The following is a 13,508-nucleotide window of genomic DNA, read 5'->3' as shown; positions in this document are numbered from 1 at the left end:
GCGGAGCACGTTCAGCAGCCAGACACGCAGTCCAGATTAAACAAGGCAACCGCATCTCACCATTTGCTCTGACCCCTCAGCCCTTCACCAGCGCATTGTACTTGGCTTTCTTTCACTCGTTTGCACTTGTAGAAGAAGTTCTCTTAACCGCAAAGTCAAAGTAATCCTGCTTTCTTGAATGTACCTGAAGTATAGGAGGTTTCAAAGAGTCCAAAGAAACAGAAGTCGTTAAGCAATTGTCTTTAATTCAATCACGGGAGACTTCTGTTTCGAGTGAACACATATTATTGACATTAGCACTAGGACTGTTCCAATGTCCAGGATGCTTGGAATTCTACCGAGGCCAGCGTCCTTCGTTGCGGAAAATTTCGAGGCTGAACATGTGTATCCTCCGCGGTCTTAAAATCCCCACAATGCTTTGCGGAAATCGCGTTCCATTCAAGGCGGGGCCTCTCATATGACGCACACCTGTTAGCCTGTTCCACCATTCTTCGTTTTCCGAGGCTAGGAAGGATTCTTGCATCGCTTCCGAAGGACCTGACTCGGAGGGACTTGTCCTACCAAGGAAGCGTCCTCGACATTCAGAAACACCCAGAGTGAAATGAGCCGGAAGAACCTAAGTGGCAGCCATGATAAAAGCTGTTCTCTAGATGATAGGAAAGGGGCTTCAATGCTTTCTTTGTTATCTCCTCTACCTTAGGATGCATTGAACTATCCTTTACGAAAGGAAAGGAGATAATGCCGTCCAACAATTCCAAAAAGTGTAACACCATTCGCCTGGTGCATCATAATTATGTCGGCTGGTGGGCTGATGAATTCTCTTTCACATCTTTCCTTCATTCAATACATTTTTTCACACGGGTTGTGAAAAGTGGTTTGGAAAACACATGATTTTTTCGAGCACTCCTGTCTGGAGAGGAGGGCGTGTCCTTTCCAGACAGGAAGTGCTCAGGTGCAATCACTTGACTTAACGAGTGGCTTCATGCGCTGCCTTGCTTCCTTTGTGTGTCGTTCTCTTTTTGATTACTGCAGACATGTTGTTTCTGTCCTATAAGTGATTTTGCTTAATTCATATTCGATAGATTGTAATTACTGCAGACAGTCTCGGTTGAGAAATCTAATTAAGTTAATGATTTTGCTCTCTTTTTGCATAGCTTACACCACACACACAACAAAAAGAAATACTCACTAAGCTTACCCATTACCCTTTTACATGTATCACCTAACAAATGGTGTATGTCTTGGATCATCTCCTGTAGTTACAAGACTTAAAGGTCCTATGTCATGTCATTCCGGTTATCACCCGTCCCCTTGTGTGTTACGAAGGTTTTTCTGCATGTGAACGGTCTGCAGAGTCACAACCCTCAAAGTACACCCTGTAGCGAGTACAACTCTAACACAGAGAAGACCTGTCTGTGCTGCCCCAGAACGCCTCGTTGGACATTTCTCTTTCTCCATTTGTTTCTTCCGGGAACCGCATGACGTCATGCGGTTCCCGGAAGAAACAAATAGACCAATCCGCGGAGCTCCTCACACACCAGGACCTTTAGCGTAAATGTTCGGCTAACAGGGAGTCCCATTGACTTGCATAGAGCTCCCTGGTTAGTAATAGACGAGTTGGGGTCGCGGAGAAATGCTCGCAGACCCATTCTCACAGCTTTATAAACATTTTTCTTACTCAACATCAAGCCACACTTATTGTTTTTACTTCGGCTGTGAGTGTTTGTGTGCTCAGGATGAGTTTCACGCTGTCTCGCTGTATCGACGACCCGGAAACCACACCAGTAAGCCAGCTCACTGAGCAGCGAGCCTCGCAACGTCCCGACCAATCAGAGCACACTGGGCTCACAGGGAGGGGGGGGGGGCAGGAGCTCCAACAAGCCGTTTAGGACAGAGAGTGAATACTCATACGTCACAGAGATGCTGTGAGAAACCAATGTGAGTTTGGAACATTGCACAATATAAATATATTCTAGTAGAGCTGAACAATGGAATTATGATCAGTAGAAATGGCCATGACGTGGGACCTTTACATGAAATTGTAGAGTGAAAGTCGTAGTAGTTTAGGAGCAGTAGAGCTTCAGAAAATAACTTCCCGGCACAGTATTTTTTCTTGTCAGTGAGGTCGTCAATCCAAATGTGGGAATCAGAGAGCGGTGATGAGTGCAAAATGTGTCATTAGCGATGATGAGGCATACACCATAAAGTGATAAACACAGTTTAGCTGCTGAACTAATGATGGGGCACATGAAAGTGCAGCATATTCCCAATATAGTTTATTTTTTTCATATTTATTGGTTACTGATGAATAACTGCTGCCTATTAGCCGCATTTTAATGTGGTGGTTTGGTGAGATGGAACTAATCTTAAGCTCTTTTACTTGTGCATATAATAAAATAACAATGAAAAGTGATGTATAAACATAAGAACATGCACAGATGGGACGCAACATTTGCTGCAGGCTTTGTAGAAGGATCTAAATAACATTGGAATTAAATATGAATTGATGTACTTCCAGACAATTTACAAGCTGACTTAATTTGTTTTAAATGTCAAAGGAAGAAAATAGTACAATTTCCCAACAAGAAATATAAGAGATAAAAAGAACAAGCAAGGAGAATGAATTCAAATGAAGATGACACACGAACAAAGGGAACTTTTGCAGACCATTTACGTGCACACAAACCTATTTCACACACTACTGGAAAGGGGAAAGCACATATCTTAGTTTAATATGTACTGTTGGGAACCATGCACCATATTTTCTAAGCTGTAAGTTACCTATGTTTGCAGAATAACTAGTCGCTGTGGAATACATGGTGGTGGTTGAAAGCAAACATGTTCATCTCTGTAATATAGTGACGATGCCTGAGTACAGAACTCAAGTAAATGGCATTTGTTACTCTCCACCTGCTCTCCCGTCCCTTTATCTCCATCTCCACATCTCTTTCCAATCTCTTTTACATTTTCTTTATTCCCCCATCGTCCCCGGCCCCATTCCCAGTGCTCCTTTTTTCTCTCTCTCATTCTCCTCACTCTTATCACAGCTTTCCCCCTCCCCCCTCCTTCCCCCTTCTTCTTCTTCTCCCTGGAGAATAGTTGCTGTAATCTTCTCTGTCTAATGCTGTCAATAGCTCTCAATAACAATGAAATAGCACCGGTTCCATCCCATCATTGATGAAGGCATATCCTCCGTTAGGATCTTATTCGTCATCATGGCAATCTGCCTCTTGGTAATAGCCAATCAGGTGGCTCCTGTGAAATGCACTGCTCCCCTGATAGGTGCCCTGCAGGTTTGATCGACTGCACCCGAAGGCCCGCCACCTCAGCTGTGCCGATCAATACACCATCACACACACTCATCCCCATACATGTGCTGAAAAGAACACACATGTCTGGAAGCCGCACGCACACACGCACGCACGCACGCACGCACGCACGCACGCACGCACGCACGCACGCACGCACGCACACACACACACACACACACACACACACACACACACACACACACACACACACACACACACACACACACACACACACACACACACACACACACACACACACACACACACACACACATACTTACATACACCGGGGGCGGTGGTGGCGAAGTTGATTGGGACTTGGCTTGGCAACTGGAAGGTCACCAGTTCAAGTCCCGGCAAGACCAAGTGCTACCGAGGTGTCCCTGAGCAAGGCACCGTTCCCCACACTGCTCCCCGGGCGCCGTTCAAAATGGCAGCACACTGCTCCGAACACTAGGATGGGTCAAATGCAGAGAAACAATTTCCCCACGGGGATTAATAAAGTATATCAATCAAATCAAATCAAAAATCAAAATACCATGTATATATCACTTCAGGGGACATTACATTGACTTACATGCATTTCCTGGAGACTTATCCTAACCTTAACCATAACCAACACACCCTTAACCTTACCCTAAACCTAAACCTAACCAAGTCTTCACTCTAAAATGAATGATTCCCCTCATGGGGACCTCCAATTTGTCGCCATAAGGGAAGCGAGTCCCCACACGTGACTGTGTAGACAGATTTAGGTCCCCACAAGTAGGCCACACACACACACACACACACGCGCGCGCGCGAGCGCACACACACACACACACAATTGAGAATGAATTGAGCAAGCGACCACTGATGTGGGGAGCAAACAGCACACAGTGGCAACAGAACAATGAAGTAGCTGTGTTGCTCTCACTGTGTGGTCAGAATAATAAGCTGTACATGTACACCATTATACAGTACATATATAAGAAGAGTGTTCACCATTTGATCCACCATTTTTAGAACATACTGTGTATATGATTTAATGAATAGAAAGAGGAAATAAATGACTCGCACGGTGTGCCAGTTATTATATGCTGTGTCTCACATACAGATGGCCCTGCATACGTTCTGCCACTGCTCACGTTGAGCTGAGGTTACAATAATTAGAGCAACACAGCCATCTGCACAGTATGGCGCATGCTATTAGCATTACAGACGTGTTTGTGTAGCCCCTTGCCCTCCCTTTGACACAGCACAGGAAGAAAGTCAGGTCAGTAATTGTACAGATAGCGAAGAAAGAAAAATCGGGAAGTTCAGTTGGTTCATGAGACGTGACGAGGGATTCAAAGCACAGGGTTACAGATTTGTTTGTGCTTTAAACATCAAAGCTAAACAAGTGTTGGAGAGGTGAGCCCAGAAAAAAAAGATCTAAAAGTGAAAAGGTATAAAGACAAAAAAGATTAGAGGTGGAAGGGACGTTCAGCACAGTGAAGACAATGCGTATTATCTGCCTCTTTGATGTTCAGACTAGTGTATGCACAAACACACAAGACTCATTTTCATCCCCTCATGTGCTTTTAAAGGTCAGAGGTTAGAATTCCACCACTCCAGCATGTCTGTGTTTACAGCTGAAGGGTCAATTGAAGGTCATGAACTGACTCTTTCAGCTGTCTGTCAAATGTGTCGAGAGTTAGACTGGTTGACCAGCTTTCCCAGGTCAACTGTCCCCCCCCCCATCCTCCCTGTCTGCCCCCCTCTCCTCTGTATTCACCCCTCCCTTCATCTCTCCATCCTTTCACACTGCCTTGTCAACACGTCTGTCAGAGCGAGGCCTTGTCACTCTGCTTAGCACCACTGAGGCTCAGCTGAGCTTTCTTTGTGTCTTTTTTATTTATTTTTGTCTGTTTGGAGGTCGAGGTCGGGGCTATGTTATAGAAAAAAAACATGAACGTGGTGTTATGGAAATCTAGGGCCCAAACACGGCTGGAGAGTACAAGTCAAATGATACTTTGCACATCTCACCGAGTATTGAAAGCCCTTTGAGTTCGTTGGATCTCGTGAAGTCAATCGGTTCCACCCCTCGCGCTGGTCCCCTCGTCCCGTACGTTTTATGTCGGGGTAGAGGAGGATCCAAGATCCCGGAGCTAGCAGCCACCAGCGTCCAGAGGTTTCCCCGATCAAACATACAGAGATCCTGCCGACAACGCCATTTGTTATGGAAATCTAGGGCCCAATCACGGCTGGAGAGTACAAGTCAAATGATCAAAACAAATAAATGGTGAATCAAGCAAAGCTGTCTTTTGGTTATTTATTTGAAGCTTCAAATACACGACATAATAATATATTGTCACCGGTCGGACAGAGTATGGAAAGTCTGCCCGAGAGTGCGCAGAACAATGGGAAAGCAAAGGTTATATAAGGAAATGAGTGGGAAAGAGAGAAATCTGGATTCACACAGTCGGATTGTTTATGAGACACCCAGTGGCCTTGAGTAGATAGCATAACGGTTCTCAGAGCAGGGAAGTTCGTGTGTGTCTGTGTGAGTCTCTTAGTAGCCAAAGCATCTCTTGGCCTTGAAGGAGAGGAAGAAGAGATATATAATAATGGTAAGAATATATCAGGAAATAAGAAGCATTTGGTTTAAACATATGAAAGATATAATAAGGATAATAATAAGGATGATAATAATAAAAATTTCCACTACAGTGGGCTAGGGGTGCATACCGGTTCCCGGTATTACCGAAATACTGGTTACTAGTGGCTACGGTATACCGTACCAAAATCAGATCCGGCGTAATATCCTTAAACTCACGCCCAAACTGCCAGCCAATCAGATTGCGCATCTTGCAACAGCTTCGGCTTCACCTTCCTCCCGAACGTCTGAGCCTTTCGGTTAACTTTTGTTTTTTCATTAGCTCGTTGTCGGCACGAAAATCTAAAGTGTGGCTGCATATGACTGCAAGTCTGAATGGTGGGGTCTGTAACCACTGCCAGTCTGAATGGTGGGGTCTGTAACCACTGCAAGTCTGAATGGTGGGGTCTGTAACCACTGCCAGTCTGAATGGTGGGGTCTGTAACCACTGCCAGTCTGAATGGTGGGGTCTGTAACCACTGCAAGTCTGAATGGTGGGGTCTGTAACCACTGCCAGTCTGAATGGTGGGGTCTGTAACCACTGCCAGTCTGAATGGTGGGGTCTGTAACCACTGCCAGTCTGAATGGTGGGGTCTGTAACCACTGCAAGTCTGAATGGTGGGGTCTGTAACCACTGCCAGTCTGAATGGTGGGGTCTGTAACCACTGCCAGTCTGAATGGTGGGGTCTGTAACCACTGCAAGTCTGAATGGTGGGGTCTGTAATAGGGGTCGACCGATTATCGGCCAGGCCGATTATCGGGGCCGATATTCCTCATTTGACCGATTATCAGTATCGGCCTTTTTTTTATAAAATTGCCGATAACACTTTGGCTCTGATGCGGCCGTTTCTCTGTCTGCAGTCACCACTCTCTGTACACGAGCAATGTCCCGCCCACAGCGCTATCTGATAGGCTATTACTGAAGTGTCAATCAACACTGAAGATTTTCCGGGCGGGAGCCAGCTATAGAGGCGGGACCTTCTCAGATTACAGGCAGGTGCGAAGAACGCAGACACAGACTGAGGCAAGCAGCAGCGCTGAGCGGCAGAGCCATACATGTGTTTTCGAAGGTAAATCAGTTGAAAGCCGAAGTTCAATAAACATCCCAATCCCCTATGCTGAAGTTGCAAAAACAGCACGATCTATTGATCCAATTCTATCAGCTTCCCAGTTACACAGGGACGTGGGAAGTCAGTCAGAGTTGGGGTGCGTGCAGCGTCTCGCAGCGGAGTAACTGTGGTGCGGAGGGGGGACTGCGAGTGGAGCCTCGCAGTTTTTCAGGTTGATATGTGAAGCTCATTAGCTAATGTATTTAGCAAATGTTTAGCAAAATATTAGAAGTGAGGCTACTAGTCTAACGTTAGGTCTACTGCAATAGCCTCACTTTTAATAGTTTGCAAAACATTAGCTCGCACTAGTGTTTTGCAGTTGCTAGCAGCTTATTGGGATTTTATGCTAGACAGACAGGCATTGGTTTGATATAATAAATTAAGCATTATTGTTAGTTAAGCATGTCAGCCTGCAGCCCCACTTCTTGTCTCTCTCTAACTCATAGCAGATGGCTGCACTAAAGAAAAGGGCACAGAGAGGAAACCAGTTGTAAGATGTTTAAAAGTTCATTAAACATAATATATGCTTAAATGCATTTCAAAGAAGTTGTGTTGAGTTGTGTTGGAGTTTGTGTTATTCTACTGAATGGTGGGGTCTGTAACCACTGGCAGTCTGAATAGTGGGGTCTGTAACCACTGCAAGTCTGAATGGTGGGGTCTGTAACCACTGCCAGTCTGAATGGTGGGGTCTGTAACCACTGCCAGTCTGAATGGTGGGGTCTGTAACCACTGCCAGTCTGAATGGTGGGGTCTGTAACCACTGCCAGTCTGAATGGTGGGGTCTGTAACCACTGCAAGAAGTTTATTTCTGGGAAAGGCGGCAACACATCCAACCTCTCAAAACATTTGCTACTGTCACATAAAATCAGAGTACATGAATTTACAGTCTTCAAGCCCGTGTTGTCAAACATGTTTTTCATTGTTTGTTCAGTACTAAAAGGTCGAAGTCCCACAATTAATTGTAATATTCATTTGACATGTGAACTATATCATAAAGCACTTCAATGTTTCCCTTATGCAACATGAAAGTATCACGATATGTATCGGTCGAGTATCGGTATCGTTCAGTGGTATCGGTATCCAGTGTTTCCCCTAGGATGGAGTCATAGCAGTGGTGCTAAGGCACGTGGGCCCAGCATAATGTGAGTGCGGAGCGCGTGGAATTTTTTAGTGTGTGCAAAGTGCGCCCCGCCAATTTGTTTCTATGTGTCTGCCAGCACAAGAAAGGCTCTTGAGGCCTAGTACCAGGCCCGGTTCTAGCCAATTTGCTGCCCTAAGCGAGATTTTAGTCAAGATTATATACAAATAGCCGCGCTGCGCCGCCGCTATTTGTATATAGGGGAAGCACTGGTATCGTAAAAAAGTCAACGATATGCGTCGTGGGCTCAGGCGTGTGTGGTTGAATAGAACATGGTCATACTTATGTCTTTGTGTTGGATCTATTACTCTATCTGGTATATACTTGTGTATGCCCTTGTTTGTATGTGTGGAAGTGTTTGAGTGCCTCGATGTGTGTGCCAGCTGTTGGAAAGTCGTCTTTAAACCCCCTGGAGATCCCTTCATGGCTGAGTCCTGTCACTTCTAAAGGCAGTTTCTCCACCAGAGACATGAATAGAGATGTGCGTTTATGCATTTGATTATTAGACAGGCGATGTGCATGGGACTGGGCTGCCTCTGTGGTGTGACAGAGAACATCTTCATAGGCTATTGTATGTGTTGTCACATTAGGTGTTCCCACGTCATTGAAATGTGACAATGCAAACTAAAGATAATCCGCAGAATTAGAAGAAAGGGAAAACATTTGTATGCCAGGAGAATGTTGATGTGTTCACTAACGTGTGTGTTGTGTCCTCCCTTCCTGCAGGTGGGGGTACAGGCAGCCAGCAGACCGTTCTCCATGAGGAGCAGTAGAAGATGCCGGCTCTGCCAGCACTGCTGCTGTCAATACACTTCCTCTTCCTCCTGCTAGTCACCATGCCGCCACGCTCCCTCGGTCAGACCCCTGTGCTCTCCTCCGTCCGCATGGGTGAGCCGTCCCTCCATCCTCACTACATGAAAAAAAAATTCTCAACATACTTTTCCTGGTTGGTTTTTGGGCTCTTTAGGTGACTCAACATGGGTTTTGCCACTTTGGTCAGAACATCAAGAAATAAAATGACCCTCAAAGGCCAAAAGTACAATATATACTTTCTGGTGTCCAATCTCGTTATACGGAAAGATATTTCACCATGCAAGTGATCCATGATACAATCTTATTAGAATAACTACTTTTTCATCTACTGTATGTAAGGCAAGGCAAGTTTATTTATAGCACCTTTCAACACAAGGCAATTCAAAGTGCTTTACAAAAATGAAAGACATTAAGAAAATGGCATTTAAAATCAGTCATTAAAAAGAAAAGATAATAAAAGAAACATTAAAAGAAAAAATACATGAATAAAAGTTACAGTGCAGTTTAAGATGTGAATAGTTCAATTAAAAGCAGCGACAAAAAGTCTTCAGCCTGGATTTAAAAGTAGTCAGAATTGCAGCGGATCTGCAGTTTTCTGGGAGTTTGTTCCAGATATTTTGAGCATAATAACTGAACGCTGCTTCTCCATGTTTAGTTCTGACTCTGGGGACAGAAAGCTGACCAGTCCCTGAAGACCTGAGAGATCTGGATGGTTCATCATTTAGCACGAAGTCAGAAATGTATTATTACAATGTATTATGTAAGCAGGTGTGAGAATAAAAGTAGATTTTCTCCAAAGAAAGGCTCCATCATGAGTAGCAGTCTGATACCTTCAACAACACTCATATGTGATGTTATACATTTCAATTGGTTTCCTCATACAGATGTAAGAATTCCCTCCGAGTATTCGAAAAATAGGGTTGCCATGATATCAGATTTTCACTTTGCAGTAATTGTGGCTTCAATCATTTTCAACAACGATATTTCCACAATGTCTATAGGGAATAAAAAAGAGGAATCATTTTCAATCCTAAAAATGAGTCAACCTCTTTGTTCGTTTTCAGAAATACACAGTTTGTCGGAAATGGTAGCAGGACATTTTGGGAAATACACTTCTTTGCTTTCTGGCGGAGAGACAGATGAAAAGACCTTCACACTTTGAAATATATAATTTTGTGTAAGAAGTCAATATCTTTGTCTGACCAAATAACACATTGGCCTGCCGAAATTATCCAAACACATCATATACTAAAGGACTTGAACTTTGTAGCAACTAAATAACGACTACACACACTGAACTGGTAGAATGAGATTTTGGGAAATACACTTATATGCTTTCTGGCAGAGCGACCGATGAAAGACCTTCACACTCCTCTCCTTCCTCTCCGCCTCTCTAGCGGCGATCCTGGATGACCAGTCTGTGTGTGGGCGGGGGGAGCGGCTGGCGCTGTCCCTGGCCCGAGAGAACATCAACAGCGCCATGGAGGGTCTGGCCCGCGCCCGGGTGGAGGTGGACATATACGAGCTGCAAAAAGACTCCCAGTACGACACTACCGACACCAGTGAGTGGCGCCGACGCATGTCAAAAAAACCAGTAGAGCGGAAACATCCAGGGCGATACTGACTGATAAAGTCCTGCTTAATCTATGACAGTCCAGCAGGGCATAATTAGCCCAGGCAGAAAATGACCACTAAAAATACCAGTAGTTATTATTATTAATATGGACTTTTAATATTTATAGTGACTGGCTAAGAGTAGAAAAGACGTCTACTGCAGTTTGATCCCACTTAAAAAGGCTGATGATATTTTACAAAAAGGTGATTACATTTCCGAAAAAAAGCTGTTTTTTTATGAGCAAATGATAGTTAAAACACCCCCGCTTTCGTGTGATTAGCAACCAGTAAGGGTGTTTGCTGATTAGTTTACACGTCATTGGAGTCCAGTAATGGGCCAGTAAGCCTGTCTCATTAAAAACAGTGGACCAGTGCCCTGCAGTAACAGCTGGCTCTGCCTACTGTGCAGGACACGGCAACAACAAATCATCAAACACTAACACAGATCAGCAGCACAGGCCAGCAGAACGCAGCAGCAGCAGCAGCAGCAGCAGCAGCAGCAGCAGCAGCAGCAGCAGCAGCAGCAGCAGCAGCAGCAGCAGCAGCAGCAGCAGCAGCACAAAGGGCCGCTCCATGACACTTGTATTGATACACAGATTTAAAACAGAATATTTGGAGAGTGTAAAGACTGAAGAAGTGCTGCTGAATCCAGCCACTGAGCTGACAACAGGCTCCCTGCTCCTATTCTAATAGATCCCCGACCCTGCCACGAGCTACTGGCAACATGTGTGTGTGCTGAAGATGGGGTGTGTACATCTGTGCATGCTTGAGTTGTGTGTGTGTCTGATATATATGTGTGTGTGTGTGTGTGTGTGTGTGTGTGTGTGTGTGTGTGTGTGTGTGTGTGTGTGTGTGTGTGTGTGTGTGTGTGTGTGTGTGTGTGTGTGTGCCCTTGACCGATGGGCAGGAGACTTTGACAGGCTTGTTTGCTTTCGGCTTATTTTGGCCTCTGGATCAGAGAGCTCATCATCTTACAGCTACGGCTGTCTGAGGCACGCACACACACACACACACACACACACACACACACACACACACACACACACACACACACACATACACACACACACACACACACACACACACACACACACACACACACACACACACACAATCATGCACATTTACACATGCATGCACACACATCCCTATCTTCAGACACACATGCACATTCACACGGTGTGGGCGCACGCACACAGAGGCACTGGCAGCGACTGAGGACGACTAATTGGGATGAATTAAAATACCAACCAAATATACCAGCAATAAAAAGAGCTTTATTACTATAAGAATAACGCAGTTAACTCCGCAGACTCATTTCTTCTGGATCTCTGAAAGCTGTTTTCTTTTTTTTAGGTGGGTAGACAAAAAACAGTAATAAAAACTCATTAGACTAAAAGATACTGTGCAAAACAAGTTAGACTGTTTCGCAGGGGGAAATAAGCTTCCACCAATCAGAGGGTTCGATCCCACCCCCTGCAGTAAACATGTGGAAGTGTCCTTGAGCAAGCTGTCCAGCCCCTTTGCGCTCCTCGGCATGTCTACAACATGTCAGCTTTAAAGCATCAGCTACATTACCATTTATTTAATATTGGCTTTATGGTAAATTATGAATTTATCCTTTTTTAGGAAGACTGGTCAATGGTAGCAAAAATATGCGTATTGCTTTCTTACTGAGAGTTAGATGAGACCATTCTGAAGGCTTCATACGACTGACTAACCACAGTCTGCAGCCGGTTAGCTTAGCCTAGGTTCATATTTATCGTACAGTCTTGAGACATTAGTCTTCTCCTCTGACTCCTGGCAGGAAAGTGAATACGCGTATTGATCAGTTACAGAGACTGAAGGCTGCTAAATTAGTCAAGTGTAAGACAGATGATGAACACAACTGTCCTGGAACTAACTTTTAATCATTAATGTATATGTTCAGCATAATGGAGACCATTTAAAAAGCATCACGTTTTTGACCTTAGCTGATCTTTGTCAGGAGTACCCGAGTCTTGCCTTTTAATATATTATTTCAGAGGGTTGTGCTTATTGGGTGATTAGGGTATTACCTGTGAGACTATGAGAGTCATTCAGAACTAGTATAAGCTAAATTGAAAGTTCATAACCAGAAAAGAAAGGATTTTTACTTTTACTTAAGATCCCCCTACAGAGTGTACTTCCGCAAATATCACTAATCTTCTTGAGGTCAACACAAAAGCCATTCAAACATCACAATATTGACAATGAAATAAAATTATTTTTCAAATCAGAGTAAGGGAATAGATATCTTACATTAATACTTAAGTAAACATGGCGACCTCCTAAAAAAATCATAGGAAGAATATATTTTTTTACGTTGATAAGATGTATTAAACAAAAAGATAATTTCTTCCCATTAAGATGGGAATATGGACATAGTGGAGACTTGTTGTCATGGAGGTTTTGGAGAGTGAAATGTATTCTTGAACTGCATCAATCGAGATGTTGTTAGATTGAGCCTCTCCTGAGCAAAGTACAAAGTGGAAAATCGTTTCCCGCCTCCCCCACATCGATGTCTTCGTGCAAATAATTATGCAAACCGGCATTTGTTATTCGAAGGCGACCATCAGTCTGTTACGATTGTTCTAATGCCAGAGATATAATAACATTCAAAATTAATGATTCAAAATCATTCAAATCAATAAAAACAACTGTCTTAACAAGTGAATAATCGTCGCAGGCAACCCTGGCCCGCCCTGCTGTCGTCCCCGGAGCATTCATCTCAACATGAATCTGATTATAATGAGACAGATCGTGCTGCTACAATAGAAGCAGTGCTTAAAGTGAAATGCTAATGCAACTTCTGAGTGTTTTGCTGCATTTCGAACGTCCCCTCTTCTCCCCCGACTGCAGCTGTGGTAGTGTATGCCAACTGCAGC

At 44.2% G+C, this 13,508-nt stretch overlaps 1 protein-coding gene across 1 annotated transcript in view; it reads left to right on the top strand.

Moving 5' to 3' along the window:
• grik5 (glutamate receptor, ionotropic, kainate 5) overlaps positions 1 to 13,508 on the top strand; it is a 143,229-nt gene that overhangs the window by 86,726 nt on the left and 42,995 nt on the right. Inside the window, 2 exon segments of the mRNA XM_034102321.2 lie at positions 8,902 to 9,063; positions 10,386 to 10,550. Of these exon segments, the coding sequence (XP_033958212.2) occupies positions 8,952 to 9,063; positions 10,386 to 10,550 (277 nt within the window). The 5' untranslated portion in view covers positions 8,902 to 8,951.

Source organism: Pseudochaenichthys georgianus, chromosome 16, assembly GCF_902827115.2.
Source record: "Pseudochaenichthys georgianus chromosome 16, fPseGeo1.2, whole genome shotgun sequence".
Taxonomy (NCBI): Eukaryota; Metazoa; Chordata; class Actinopteri; order Perciformes; family Channichthyidae; genus Pseudochaenichthys; species Pseudochaenichthys georgianus.
The sequence above is the reverse complement of the archived record's forward strand: the minus strand, read 5'-3'. Positions and strand labels throughout refer to the sequence as shown.